The sequence below is a fragment of the Corvus hawaiiensis genome, chromosome 2 (genome assembly GCF_020740725.1).
Source record: "Corvus hawaiiensis isolate bCorHaw1 chromosome 2, bCorHaw1.pri.cur, whole genome shotgun sequence".
Lineage (NCBI taxonomy): Eukaryota > Metazoa > Chordata > Aves > Passeriformes > Corvidae > Corvus > Corvus hawaiiensis.
Genome location: NC_063214.1, coordinates 116,038,394 through 116,053,898, shown reverse-complemented (window position 1 = coordinate 116,053,898; position 15,505 = coordinate 116,038,394). Strand labels below are relative to the sequence as shown.

The 15,505-nt window shown below is 37.4% G+C and overlaps 1 protein-coding gene across 14 annotated transcripts in view; it reads left to right on the top strand.

Moving 5' to 3' along the window:
• CASK (calcium/calmodulin dependent serine protein kinase) overlaps positions 1 to 15,221 on the top strand; it is a 190,084-nt gene extending 174,863 nt beyond the window's left edge. For 6 of the 14 annotated variants that reach the window (XM_048289538.1, XM_048289592.1, XM_048289575.1 and 3 more), the window contains 6 exons: positions 4,270 to 4,350; positions 4,444 to 4,524; positions 5,970 to 6,172; positions 7,980 to 8,063; positions 10,118 to 10,144; positions 13,778 to 15,221. In XM_048289538.1, the coding sequence (XP_048145495.1) occupies positions 4,270 to 4,350; positions 4,444 to 4,524; positions 5,970 to 6,172; positions 7,980 to 8,063; positions 10,118 to 10,144; positions 13,778 to 13,954 (653 nt within the window). In that variant the 3' untranslated portion in view covers positions 13,955 to 15,221. The remainder of the gene's footprint in view (positions 1 to 4,269; positions 4,351 to 4,443; positions 4,525 to 5,969; positions 6,173 to 7,979; positions 8,064 to 10,117; positions 10,145 to 13,777) is intronic. The other 8 variants (XM_048289611.1, XM_048289597.1, XM_048289582.1 and 5 more) reach the window with 3 other exon arrangements.
• Positions 15,222 to 15,505: the final 284 nt, after the last annotated feature.

Below are 15,505 nucleotides of genomic sequence, written 5' to 3'. Positions count from 1 at the left end.
ATTTTTGCTTGAATCCTGAGTTTGGGGCTTCAGTTTAGACTACTGAAAAAATGAATTGCTTTAGAAAATTTTGTAAGTGTAGAGTAAGAGATCCTTGTCAAGCAAAATTCATTAGTTTTAGTAGTAAAGAAGAAAGACCCCTTCATTTGTGAGCTGAATTTGCTTCTTTTCTTCTTTTAATATAAATATTTAATGTGCTGAAACTGCTTTTCAACACTTTTCTGTTGCTCCTGCATTGATATCACGTTCTGTGATGCTTATGTTGCTGTGGTCTCCTGAGAGACTTGCAGAGATTTTTATTAGAATCAAAAGATGTACCTGTCCAAGCAGTGTAGTGACAGTATTTTATATTACATTAATTTCTGGAGGTTTTTTTCAGTTGCATCCTTGAACACACCTATTAAACAATATAAATCTATGTTTTCACATATTTCTCTTTACTTGCACAGTCTGTGTGCAGTTTAAGAGCTCATAATGTGTCGCTATTACAGAAAACGTTTCCTTAAAAGTAATTTGAAAGTAAATTCTAAGAAATCAAAGAACAGTAATTATCATTTATACTTTTTGATTCAATGTTGCATTTAAGATGTTCACAGGTGAATATAAAACTATTTGTTACCCTGAAAAGCCCTCACAAGCAGATTGAAAGCTTTAAGTAGTTTCCTTCCTTTTGCTGGTTTAACACTCTAGTTGTTCTAATGTTTCCCCTTCGTTGCAGTAACGCTCAACCACATTTTACTAATTATGACTATAACAAAAGCTGTTGAGAATAATCTGGATTTTATGAGCCAAAGTCTTTGACAGTACTGGTCTCAAGGTACTTGAGATATTGATAATAATCAATTGCTCCCAGCACACATTCCCACAGCCTTGCTCCTCCCTTCTGTCGTGGCCATGCTGTGAACTGGATCAAGAACAGCCCAAAAAAACCCATGGATATTTTTCTTTAGGGCAGATACATTTCTTAATGCATTTCTCAATGCAAATACAGAACTAAAAATGTCAGTGTGAGTAAGCAGGGCCTGCTACAAAGGAGTGAGCTAAAGGAAGGATAGCCAGGGAAGGAGAAGGAGCAGGCAGTACGGTAGGAGCAGAACTAGCTCAAAGATTTGCATCTATTAAATTCCTGAAAGGAAAGGAATCTAGACTTTCCAGTCTTGACCTAGGGAGACATTTTGGAGAAGGTTGACAGCACTTTGATTCACACAGTTCACCTGCCTTCACCAGCAGTGCTGTTATATCATTATTGGCTTTATAGCAGAGCAAGTGTTTGCCAAACTAGAAATAAGAACATTAAAAATTACGATAATGACCATAAAAGAAACTGTTCCCTTCAGAATACAACTTCCCCTTTCCCTTAAGTCAAAAAGTTAATGGAAGCACAGATTGAAATAAAGATTTCTTGTAGAAATGTTATTGATCTTAGTGTCCCTGAGGTACTGAAGGTGATGCCAGTAATATTCCAGGGAATGACACCAAATACCGGATATTCAATATATGAGTATTATGAATTGCTTTGGTGTTCGTGTGAGCTCAGGTTTAACTGAGGTGGCACTGAATTCACATTCTCTGAAGTGCTCTGTCTCAACCAGGATTGTTAGTCAGGAATATGGCAACACTGGCCCTTGCAACCTTTCAGTGCTTCTGTCTCAGGATCAAAACCAGATCTTTCTTCTGCTGGATCCAAACCAAGTAGAGTCATTGTCAAAATGTTGCTCTTACAGGAAAGTAGAATTTATTTCTCTTATATCCTAGTATAAAATCAAATATATTGATCAGCAGTGTGTAATCTGTTTGGACTTGTGTGTTATTTTTCTCTTAGGGGTGAAACTGATCTGGGGTGCTGAGAAATGACCCAGTAAAATAGTTCATAGTCAACTCAGATTTGTGTGGCCAGCTAATGATTTGAGAGCTGGTGTGGTATATTGGGAATATTACTGGAAGTAGAAATGAGATTATTCTGCAAATCAGACATAGTTTATAAAGTAAACAGGAGATGATTTCAGTTACTTTTTAGAAGCAAATACATTCTCCTTTACGAGAAAATATAGTCCTGTTGTTCTTTCCTCCATGCTTCATATTAGAGTATTAGGCAATTTCATGAGCATGTGTTTTATCAGTATAAAATCAGTTTTAAACCAAAGCCCACAGAAAAAAATGAAATATCTTTTTCATTATTAGATTCACTGACATTTTTATAAATGCTCTAGAGATATGCTGCAGTGATATCTAGATATATCTTTTATTTATTTCGCTGAAAAATTATTGCAGGGCTTCAGGAAAGAACATACCAGAGCTATGCTTCATATTATGCATAATGTAGAAAATTGCCAGGCTTTTATAAAATATGTTTATCATTTCTTAATGTGATTTATTTGCCTTGTGTTTAGACTATTGCATGGTAAAGTTTATTTTGTGCATATACTTTTTATTTTACTAATATATTACAAGCCATATCTCAATGACCCCTGTGCATTTTTCATGCTGTCTTACTCCCAATGGCCTCTGTGCATGTAAGTAACCTGTCAAGTGACAATGCCTCTTTATTTGCTTCTTACTGTTTCCTTTCAAGAACTCCTTTTCTTTCTTAGCTAGTAACACAGAAGCATTGAAGTTCAGTCTTTAAGTGTGCCCTGTATTCCTCCTATCGTTGTATATTAAGAAATTAATCGTTTTTCTTTCGCATTTGAGAACCCCACAATCATTAGTTAAATCCATGTAGACTGAGACACATCTTCTCCATGCTACTACTTTGTGATGAAGGCATTGATATGTGTCATTTCTGATGTTTGTTCCTGTTGTTTGTATCTAACACAACGTGGTTTTGTTCAAGAAGAAAATAAAGGATTTTTTATTATTATTACTATTATTATTTTTCAATGGAAAAAGACACGTGCAGCCTTGGGTGGTTAGAATGGTAAAGCTGTTTAGTGTGTTTTAGATCTTTAATATGAAATGAATTATTAATTTGTTTCAATACTGTGAAGTTGCGAAAAGGACAAGAGTAAGAATATGACTAAATTCTTGCTTGTAGTATTTGGGGAAAGGTTGAAAGAGATTCTTCTTTAGGATGAAATTCAAAATGCTTCAAATGGACTAGGACATTTTCATATCTGTATCTTTTCAAGGCCTTAAAGAGTCAAGTGTGTCAATTGGCTGATTTGTAGTTTGACCAAATTGAAGCTGTTGGACTTTTTCTCTCAGGTAAAAAGACTGCCATCAAATTGAAAAACTGAGAGTTATCCACACTCATCCTAAAAGATGGATTGAATATAGTTGAGGTGGATACACCACTTAAGACTTGGAAACACTCAGAGATCCCATAGTTTAGATGGAGTCTCTCCTCCCTCCTTTCCAGAGCGTGCAAAAATACAGAACTGAGAACTCTTGTTCGTTATTCTGCTCCACAATTGCTGAATGCTGTAATCTTTACAGATATAAATAACTGCCTCCTGGCTGCTCCTTTCATTAGAATTCAGCAAGAGTTACCAGAGATGATGTGTTAATGGGCACAGGAGGAATAAGCTGTTATTAATGAACAGAACTTGATTTGTCAATCATAATATTCCTTGGCAATTGACAACAGATTTATAGGCATGATTGAATTCATCCAATTTCAACTGCAGTTGAAATGATATCTGAAATAATACTTTTGCAATTTTTCCCTAAATATGGTGGAGGTTCTTTTATGTAATGCCATCACTTTTCATTAGAATTCTTCATTCTGTCACAAGTTTTAAAAGCATGTCAGTTTAATTAGCACGTGTGTTTAAAGAGAACTCTAATTACAAGTAAATGGTGTGGTTTGAAAGAATAAATACCACAAAGTATTAACACTCTTCTCTGTGCATTTCTCATAGATCTTGTTAAAACATTATTATGAAAGTATCCTTATCTTCAGTGTAAATAGATGTTCTCATATTGTATTCATGTCAGTCACTGTCTACAGATTTTTCTTTAGTATTGCTATTTCTTAGGAATGCAAACGTGAATGGCATGCTGTTTTAGCTGATTTTTGTGGTCTGCTGAACACTGCATGAAAGGACATGCAAACTTTGCTGGGCATCTGGGTAGCTTTGTTACTGCTCTCAACAGTTTTTTAAATGAACATTCTTGTTAAAATTGCATAAGGAATGAATGGTTTTATTTTCTGTAACATGTTACTTTGTATTATAAATCTAAAATTTGCTAAAATTATAATTTGTAGCAGAGTTGTCACCCTTAATATGCCTTTTTTCTTATCCTTTGGGGCTTTCTTTTGTGTTTTAGTGTTTGATCAATTAGATCTCGTCACATATGAAGAAGTAGTAAAGCTGCCAGCATTCAAAAGGAAAACACTAGTCTTACTAGGTAATTTTCAGTTATTTTTCTGAACATAGCAACATAATTTTGAAGCCTTTCTGGTGGAAAATTTCTAAATCTTTTTTTTGTGTTGTGGAACAGGTGCACACGGTGTCGGAAGAAGACACATAAAAAACACACTCATCACAAAACATCCGGACAGATTTGCTTACCCCATTCCTCGTAAGTAGCAATGTTCACCCTGCTACAAAATCATTTGTGTCATCCTTGTTCTGCTGCGTGTGTCCAGCTCAGCTGAGGCAAATCCTGCCTTAAGGGTGGGAGCTGTGGTAGGACTGGGTGTGTTTCTTCTGCTTTTTCAAAAGGGAAGAGCGGAAAAGAATACCACTTTTGCATCAAGTGATCCTTATTTAAAAGCTTCTGGTTAGGCATACTTCTCCGTACCCCAAAGGTTTCATTTAGAAGGAAGGATAAAAGATTTCTCATTTTTTATTGTGTATAATTCTCATGAGAAGAAATATGAACTGGATTTAGAGGAATTTAATGTTTTAATTCTTTCTCACAGCCTAGTCTTGAGGACTGGTATTACACTAAAGTAACCTCAAGTTTCCAGAGATGACAATAAGTAAAAGAAAACACAATTAATTTCACTGCTTACAAGTGGGATGTTATGAAGAGCACGGATGTGTTTTCCCTTCACGACAATTTTTATCAATATCCTGGAAGGAATTGCAGATCCCATCACATGATCTCTTGGAGATGCATCCTTTTTCCTCAAGCTAAGCACACCAAAACAAGAGCATCCAGCCCCTACCTGTCCACTCTATTTCACACTGACCTCAGAAATGCCATACATGGCTCAGAAGTGACACTCACTTAATTTTGTTCACAGAAACTATGGTTATTTCATCTGCAAATGCTTTTAAAATGGACCCACCTATACCATGATGAACATGCCTTAGGTTGCCTGCATTAGGTTCCTGCTCTGTGGAAGCACTGAGATTGTTTCACTGATCTTACAAGAAGACTAAAAAGATGCATTTTCTGCATTCCTTTACAAAACCATGGTATAGTAGGTAGCTTTTAAGATGGGCCTTAAATTGGGTGAGGAGTTTTGGAGAATGTTTTATGAAGAAATTATCTACATACTGAGAACCTGATCAAAATGATCAGGCCACACACAATGGCAGTTAATTCAAAGGGTTGGTAGGCCATACTTCTCTCACCACATAGGGCTGTAGAAGCAGTATTTTCAAAAAGTATGTTATTCCTAAGTAGCTTTCACCTCTCTTGATCGCAAGTAATCAGGTTTTTAGACTGCTTTTTAGACTTATCCTTTTCACGTTCATAAAAATCTTATAAAAACTTAAATTTAAAAAAAAAAAAAGGAAAATGCAGAAATGGTTTTAGGACAGAAAAAGATTTAGGAGAAATATGAGTATCTTAAGTCCAGTAGACCTAGGGACCCTTCTTCTCTTGCTTTTCCCAACACATCCCTCAAACTTCTGCTTTTCCCAGTGCCTGTCTTTCTGACTGCCTCATGGTTCATTGCTCTATATGTGATTTGACAGGTCATCATTCATTGAGTAAGTACTGATAAACAAACAAAAAAGGAGCCATCTGTAACCTTAATATTGCTTCTGTACTGAAATATTTTGTATTTTCAGACACAACCAGACCTCCAAAGAAAGATGAAGAAAATGGCAAAAATTACTACTTTGTATCACATGACCAAATTATGCAGGATATATCAAACAATGAATATTTGGAATATGGCAGCCATGAGGATGCAATGTATGGGACAAAACTGGAAACAATACGAAAGATCCATGAGCAGGGACTAATTGCAATACTTGATGTAGAACCTCAGGTAACTAATTAGAAGTGTATAAAAATAGGACTCATCACAAATCCTTCTCTGAGATGTTTTTATTGATTGCACACTAGATAAGTGCTGCATAAAGTGATGTGGAGCAAAAGTCCTTGGACCACCAGGGCATCAGTCTGTGAAGTGGGATTCTGGTAATCATCTGGTTAGAAGAACACAGAGGAGAAAGAAAAATGAGGCTCTCAAGAAACTCTAATAGTTTGTTTATTCATTGTATAAAATCTGTGGAAAATTCTGACACATTTCCTTTGAAACATCTGTGTAGTCATTACATTCAATTCATAGGGCTCTGTTTATGTACTTTGTTAAGTGGAACAACATGAATATGGACAATTGTAATGTTTATGTTATTCTAGCAGATGGAAGGAAATGGGAGGAAAGACAAAATTAAGACCAGTGTTATCTGCTTAAATTTGCTGATTTGTTTCTTCATCGTGAATGGGTTCAGCAACTTCAAATTCTTCTAAGAATTTCACAATAGAAATGAGATACCTGACTAAATTATTTAAGACAGAATATGATGGTGTGGTGGTGTTCTTAAAAATAAAATTCCACATTTAACAGTGTTCAGGAAGAGCAGCATTTATAATTAGTTCAAACAGAACAGCTGTTAACAGCAACCTCTGTTGATAAACTTTTTCAACATGCATTATTCAAAAGCTGTACAATTCTCAGAAGTGGTTTTAATCTTTGTTAGAATATATTTACATTTGGTAACATCTCCCTTTGCCACACTTCCTCCAGCTTATGTCCAGCAAGCCACTTGCCTAACCAGCTTCCTCATTTATCCATCTCAGCTCATTGAGGCCAACCTGTTTGTGGACTTACTCCTGGTTGTCTTACACCACTTTCCTATTTTCCCTCAGGCACTCTTAGTTAAAAGGGTTTTCTTGCATTTCCCTTACGGGGTTTGTCTCTAGTTTGGAGCAGGTTGGCAGAGGTAATTCCTGTTGGTGGGTTTCAAGCAGCAGAGATGAAAACCTTTTAGCTCAGGGAAAGGGTGGATTGTGGGGGGTTTCTTTTGCTGGTTTCTTTAAAAAGAAAAAGCTTTGGAGAAGACAGGAAATGGAAAGAGCAAAACCAGAGAGACTTTTAGTAGTCTGACTTTATCATGTCCATCCCTTTTGAGTTCAGCTGAGGTGTTTAACTCACGGTACTGCACTTCAGTCGAGCCTGGATCTGTACGTAACAGGGTTTCACATCTGGCAGCTCTGTGTCACACAGTTCATTATGAGTAAGACAACTCTTTACTGAGAACTCTTCTCTTTTGCACAGATTTGGTTCAGGGGATTGGAGTTGTATTTCCTGCATTTAGTGCTATGCTCACTTTTTTAAAACTTCAAATTTTTCACATCACATTTTGATTTGTTTAAAAAATAATAATTTTATAATAATAAAAATTATATTCTCATCAATATTTTAAAACACATTTGGCTCTTTTCCCTATTTATGGCACAACTGAATTTTTTTTGCATGGTGTTTCATCAATCAGTTTAAATGTAAACAGAATTCCACACACTTTGAGACTGTATGGGAAGAGGCTCTCTGGAAATGCTAAAGCTTTTACTGTCTCATAAACTCCCTTTAAGGATAAATACATGTTTTGACCACCAAAAATGTAACATAATAGAAAAAGTTGGGTGTCTGTATTACTAAGGTCTTGACTCCGATTCAGTTAAAAACAAATCCAGCACTGGTAGATCATAAATTTGTGTCTTTTGCTTGTGTGACTAAACTTACTTCACATTGATTGTTGGGGGTTTCCTCTAAAGTATCTTTTTTCTCCTAGGCATTGAAGGTCCTGAGAACTGCAGAATTTGCTCCTTTTGTTGTTTTTATTGCTGCACCTACGATTACCCCAGGCATTAATGAGGTATGTCATGTTGCAATCTGATGTCCTGTCAGAGACAGAATTAAGGATGAGATTCAAATGTGCAGATCAGACTCTTTAATTATTGCCTTGTCTGTAAATGAAGAGACAGAAAAATAATTGATTGACAGCTTTATTAAGTTGATTGAGATACATTTATTGTTTATGAACCAGTAATTCAAAATGTGGGCCTCAAGAGGAAGGATCCATGTGCTGTATTCTAGAAGTACATTCTTTTATTTCATTCCCTGCTCCAGTTCAAAGATCCATTTCCAAATCATTGGCACAAATTACTCAGTTGTGAGTTGCAATGCCAGCACTGATCCCACCTTTAGCTTTAGCATTTTCCCTGCACAGCAAATATAGGAAAATAGGCTTATTCATCTTGACAACTGTCCTCTAAGAATTGGAAGCTTTGACCCAAGTTCCCAGTTGCTTGTGGAATAATGCTAAGTATTCATGGAAATCCATGTCCTACATTTTCTACTTAGTTTTTATGGAGTATCTGCTCTGCAGATTCCTACTGATTTCAAGGATACCAAGCAATTCTGGATTTAGCTCACACAAAGGCAAAGAGCATTTTCGCAAACACTTTAATTTGCTCAGTCTTCCTTAAACCATGATATTAAAGTATTTCATCTGTTGGATTTGATCATGAATCTGTTCCAAATCTCCTAGATGTCTCCTTGATCATCGAAGCACAAAGTCAGAAACTGTGTCACTACAGCAGAAATGTAATTACAGTATCATAAGCATGAAGCTATGACATCACTGCAGAGGCTTGCAGGAAAAGAAGGAGCAAGACAAACATATTTAAATGCAAATATCCTGAATGATTATTCAAATCAAAAGTGGAAAGTGAAGAATTTTGGCCTCAAGCTGGAATTCTACTGGCAACTGAGGCATTCTCTTAGTTCACTATGATGCTTTAGTGGGCTACTTTAGCTCCAAATTGGATTTTATTCAATTTTAAGCACCGGTGCTAGAACAAGCAGTGAAAGAGGGGATGGGAGGGGGAAGAAGCTTCTATTCACTTTCACAGCATTAAGTTATGTCATTTCACTGTGTCTTTGGGACCCACACCCTAATGGTACAATTTGAGAGTGTAAAGACAAAGATCTCTCAGCACAGCACAATTTGCCATGTTAGTGAAGTGACACTTCATGTAACTGCTGGTGTGATACTGTGAATTGGTACAATCTTGATAAAATACTAGAATTTCGTAATCTACACTGAATTTGCCTTTGTGTAAACAAATAGCATTGCTTCAGATACCCTGTAAAATTACATAATTGCCTGGGCTTGTTGCCCCCATACCTGTCTCAGCTCCCAGATAGTCCTTCCTTGGCCTCACTCATCTGCCAGTGGTACTTAAATTTTAATCTTCCAGTTGTAGTATGTAATACAGAGATATTTGGGACAATTCATGTGAGGGAGAAAAATGTTTTCCCTCATACACTGGGAAGAGAACAAAAATGTGCCTTTTATAGTAGTGATGGGGAAATACATGCTCATGCCAAAGAAATATTAGTAAAAGTGTTATGTTCTAAATATTTGCATTCATGCTGTAAAACTGTCTTTATTTTAAGCTCCTGTGACAAAAGTCTCTGTGCCTGCAGGGTTTCACCCAGGCACATGAATTGCTGAATCAAGGCCACATTTACAAAATATGCTAATTTATTAATCAATTAAAGTTAAGGAAAGGGAGGGGCAGGCAATGGTAATAGCAACAGACCTTACCCAAACACAGGATCTTGTTTTCCGAGGTTTTCTGGGCAGACAAGCAAAGTGTGTCTGTGTGGTAGCAGCCTGCAAGGCAGGAAACAAGGGTGAGGAGTGTGTGTTTCCTATTTCCCATTCATTCTTCCTTCTTGAAAGGTTCATTTGCATAATGAGTGTCCCTTTCTGTTGATCCTCTTGCCCTGCCTTGTTTTATTTTACTTGTGCTTTTTGCAAACACTTCTGTAAATGACTGTCCTTTTTTCCCTCCCCATGTTTTCTTAAATTTCATCTTTGTTTTTCTTTCATTTTCCTGCATTCGTACTAATTGTACATAGCTGCCAAAATGGTGCAGAAAACTGCCTGTAAGTACTAGGGGCTCACAAGTTATTGCAGTAGTTCTAGAATGTAGATCTGCTTGTTCCCATTCAACATTACTTTTGCCGTTGGAGTCAAAATTTAATGTAATAATGACTTTTGATATCTGCCCTAAAATTATCTGCTAGTGAAAAAAGAGACTGTAGATTAAACTTTCTGCTCTTACAGAGGTAATCTGAACTTTGTGGTAAAATCAGTGCAGAGGCCTGATCCTAACAGTGTCTCTCTTGAGACACTTTAGCCTGTCAAATACCACACAAAATGTCTCAGCAATCGAGGCCCATACAGCAAGAGTCAGGAGGCAAAATACTATCCTTTCCAGTGAATATAGCCATGCACTGGGAGCAGTTCTGCAAAGCACAAGACCAATGTAAATCATACAGGGAATCTCCTAGAGTGCACCCACCCATCTAATCATAGAGGGAGCTTAAATCAGATGGTTGCTGTAGTGCTAAAACAGAGAGAGGAGGGAGCATATCAGAAAACCTTGGCGTAGTCTCTGTCCTCCAGCTGTTCCTACCTCCATTGCCCAGACAGCAGCAAAGAGGAGATCACAGGCTCCATTTGTTTGCTGTAAACCTTACTGAGCCAAATTCTTCAGACTTCTAGCTGTGCTTCCTCCCTTCCTACAGCCAAAGAATAAAAGGAATTTTTCTTATGAAGTGTGGAGTTCACCAGCTGTTTAAATTGAGAATTTCTTTCTATTGAAGCAAAACTGGCGAAGGCCTGATGGTGTTTACACCTTGTCCACAGGTTTAGAAGGGAGTATTAATAATTTGTTGGGCTGGGCTTCGATTGCCACAAGTGGCAGCTGTTTGTGCTAGGTACTTTAGGCCAGAAAAACCCCAGCCCTCAGAGAATGAAGGTGCCACTGGCAGCCTTTATGTACATGGGGGTATTTCATGGATAAAGCCATATTTCACTCCTTGCAGCTGTGGTGGAAAAGGAGAGAAGATTAGGAAAGTGAACTGAATTAGGAAGAAAAAGTCAGATCCAAAAATGAACACACTGCAACTAGACCCACATAAAATGCCTATTGCACAAGAGCTGAGGGAAGAAGAAAAGGCAGATGTTGTGCTCACAAATGTTAAGTTTCTGAAGTTGTGGCCATTCGTCTGTCTGCAGCTCACTGAACATTTTGATAAATACCTTCTTTCTTGACACTATTGAGAGTACAACTGCTGAAGATTTTCCTTCTTGGAACATAATCTGGGATGTTCAGTATGCAAAATTTAATTAAGACATTTTAGAGGAATTGAGAGGAACTTACTACAGCAAATGCTTTGATTGCAGCTAGCTTCAAAGATTAATTTTGGTATTTAAGTCTTGCAGACTCAGAGAAAACAGCCAAGTCTGACATGTACAAATAGATACACTATCACAACCATGGGTGAAATTTAGACCCAGAATGAAACAAAAATCAAGAACTTTTAATCTCTTTTCCTTTTGCTGAGGTTTGGAAAGTTTGAACCTATTTGAAACTTGTTGCAATGGCCTATCCCAAACTTATTATTGCCCATAAAAGTATATGAAAGAAGTAATGATTTACATTTCCAACAGGCTGGGAAATTTAGATATTCCAAAATACAGACCACTTTGATCCCAGTAAAGTTGGATCTAGGAGAAGCTAAGTCAGAAAAATACTGAAATTTAATGGATTTTTGAAACACTTAGTTTTGTGACATCTGTGTGTGCAAGGTAAACTTTACCAGTTGGGGTTTTCTAAGATGAAATGGCTGCAAGATTTTCAGATTTTCATTGTCAGTGACAGTAAGATAAATACTCTAGTGAGAAAAGGCCATACCTGTAGGTAAAAGTAACATTGATGGGAAATCTGAGTAACAATTCAAAATCTGCATAAGGACTTAACAGTTCTAAGGCTTCCAGGGGCTTTTCAGGTACTGTTATCCCTGTGTCATGAGATTAAAACTCTTTTCAAGGTACAATATGATTTGGACAAGACAGACTATAAATACAAAATTAATCTTAGCTGGATACATTTAAAGGACTGAAAATACTGTGCATGACAAGTTATTGACCTTCTTTCTAGGTTAATGTAAGCAGGAAAGGCTCAATGCTCAGCTGATACAAATTGATGTCTCTTTTGGAATCTGTGAGAAGTTGGAAGTTTACCTGACTAGGGTTTTGGCTTAAAGACACTGGGCCATATGAAATATTCCACAAAAATATTTAATACTAGTATTGATCCACGTTGTTCTGCTTGTTAATAGCATAAATTAAATTTGCAAACACTGGAATTTCTACAGAAGTTCCAGGAGTTGCTGGTGGTGCATAATGGCCCATACAGGGCACATCCCTCGTACAGAAATGCATGTGAGGAGTATTTGCCTGACTTGGAATGAGATTTGTAATAATTTTCAAGTGAAGACAACCACACCACACTGTCCCCTCCCCATCTGAGGCTGCAGCTTCAGGAGAGAAGCAGAACTGTAACTTCGGCAGAGAACTTCTCCTCCAGAAGTGGCTGGTTTCATTGCTACAGGGAAGGAGAACTGTCTCAGAGCAGGTTGTTTCCTTCAGCAGACCTGAAAGCTGTTGTTCCACAGCTACTTGTCACTGTAAATACAAATACTTGGGAAGCTGAAACAGAAAAAAAAAAAGGTGGAGGTCATCTCAACAGCCGGATAAAATTCTGTTTCCAGAACAATTTCTAGTAAAAAAGCTGTGGGCACTGTCTGTACTTTCTGCAGCCTAAAACTCTGTCTAGAAAAGTGTATCCCAGCTGATTGATCAAGTAGAATGAGCCTCTGGATACTGCAGAGCAGCAGGAGTCATTTTGCAACATATCCACCCCCAACCTGCAGGACAGGAAAGACTTGATTGCTTTCCTGTGGCTGTCTCAAGGTTCCTGAAAACAGCAAATGGGTTTCTTGGTTTGGTTTTTTTTTTAATTCATAAGGAAATCTGCAGGAAGAGAATTCACACTTAAAATTGCTGCAGAGCCCTGGGAAGAAGCCTTTTGCATCCAGCTCCTTCAGGCAGGCAGACCTCACTAACAAAGGTCTGATGTCCTGGCTGCCTGGTTCATCTCCTTGGCTGCCTGGTTCACACGGAGAGGGGCTGGAAACACCCTGCTCTGAGATAGAAACCACAGAGGAGTAATGTGGAGTGAGAACTTCCTTATCAGTAAATTGTTAAAGGAAGTAGACCCAGAAGATTGGTGTTGAACAGAAAACATTACCAAAACTGGGAACAGCTGATACCTGACAGACACCCTCTCCCTCTCCTCCTGTTTCTCGTATTCTCACTGGGACATAAGGCCCAATAGCTCTTACTTGTGCACTGTGTCTGATTTATTCACATGTGATCTCCATTGCTGCTTTTCCAAGCTTCCACCCTCTACCTTGCTTTTTTTAACACTAGAGCTGTGTTTTGTCTCCAAGAATGTCATTAACCAAGTGCTGTTTGAGTGTCAGCTTCCAGAGGGAAACTGCCCTTTCTCCTTTGTGATTCCCATAGCTGTAGGTGGGAGAGCCAAAGCACCTCGACTCCTTGAGGCCTTTTTGGCCATTTCCTTCTCAGTTGAGTAGCTGTTGTGGAAGAGCATGAAATGATCCAACTTTTCTTTTCTCCCGTTTTCTTCCCTGGCTGACGAACAGGATGAATCGCTTCAGCGCCTGCAGAAGGAGTCCGAAATCTTACAGAGAACATATGCACACTACTTTGACCTAACAATTATCAACAATGAGATTGATGAAACCATCAGGCACCTGGAGGAAGCCATCGAGCTTGTGTGTACAGCCTCCCAGTGGGTCCCGGTCTCCTGGGTCTACTAGACCGGGAATGAGAGAATTGAGTAGAAAAAAAAAAAATCTGTCATTACTGGGAACCACCTCATACATGGAAAACCTCTTCGTTATTGACCTTGTGTCAACAGGTCTTGGCCCCTAGAGACTACCTAGATGTAGTGTGACCTAAAATATAATTATTGTCATGTCCGAATAGATAGGAGGAGGGGGAACAAAAGACGAAACACTAATTTAAAGAGACAGTATCTTTTTTTTAATCATTTCTCCTAAACTTTAATAAAATGTATCTTTAAATATATGTATTATTCAGTCCTTTGGAATGTTATATTTTTGGAAATCATAGCTTTTTATTTCAAGGGCCCCTAAAAACTGCACAAAATAGATGCTGCTTTCTATAATCTATTTTAATAGTAATAATAATATGATTCTGTTACCTTAACTTGGGGGTGGAACACTACATTCTTTTTAGAGTCTGATTTTATGGATTGGAATACTTTGCTTTCCTTTATTTATTTGAAGTAATTAGTCTAGTGGTTACGAAACAAATTCATAAATTTTAAAGGCCTTTTTTTTTCGCGCTTTTTTGTTTTGTTTTTTTTTTCTCTCCTAGGATAGTATTTTTAAGTACTTCTGTGTAACATCCAGGTAATGTGATACTGTCTCTTTGAAGAACTCTGTAAAAGTTTTAGAAATTTGAAATTGGGTCTTGACTCTTAATGCATGTGGACAGTCGCAAGCGTTCATGCTGTTGGTGTATCTGTGTTGATAAAACCTGTAATCTACAGCAAAGTACATTCCGTTCATGGGAACATGTACCCAAGGGAATAAAGCAAAATATTATTCTGACTAAGTTGTAAACCTATGCACATCCCTTGCATTTTGGGCAACTTTATAAAAAAAAAAAAAAAAAAAAGAAAAACTGATTTTTATTAATAATAATCATGTAGTGAAATGTGTTTGTAATTTTGTCTCAATTTAATTTGTTGTAAGGTGGGAGGGGGCAGTTACTGGTTTCACCATTTCAGATCTGTGTTGTCTGAGAGTATTAACGTTTTAATTAAGTTGAAGCAAAGAAATGCTGATTTTTAATATGTATGTAATTGTTTAAAGATGCACACATTTTAAAAGAAAATACTGTGCAATGAAGAAACCAGTTTAGACATTGCGATAAACTGACTATTCCAAAAGACTCATCTACAACAGCCCTGTAAATTCCTTTAAAAATGGTAATTGACTCTACAGTCTGACCAATTTTTTTTTATTTTAAATATACTTCCTTTTATGTGTTCAACAATTAAATGCTTTTGGGTCCTTCATTTCATCACAGGGAGTTTCAAGAACAAATCAGTGACTCGTGCAGTGAGGAAAAGTGTCTTAAAGTCTGTAAGGGAAGCCTTTGTAGGGGCACAGCCTGCAGTCTGTCCCAGGGGTGCTGCTCCTCCTGGATCAGCACAGGCTTCCACAAAGTTGGAATTAGAGCAGAGCCGACTAAGGAAGTATAACCATGGATTGACCCGGCACTTCATTTCCCTTCTTCATGCTCTCACTGGCCCACATGATTTGCATTTTCTCTGAAAA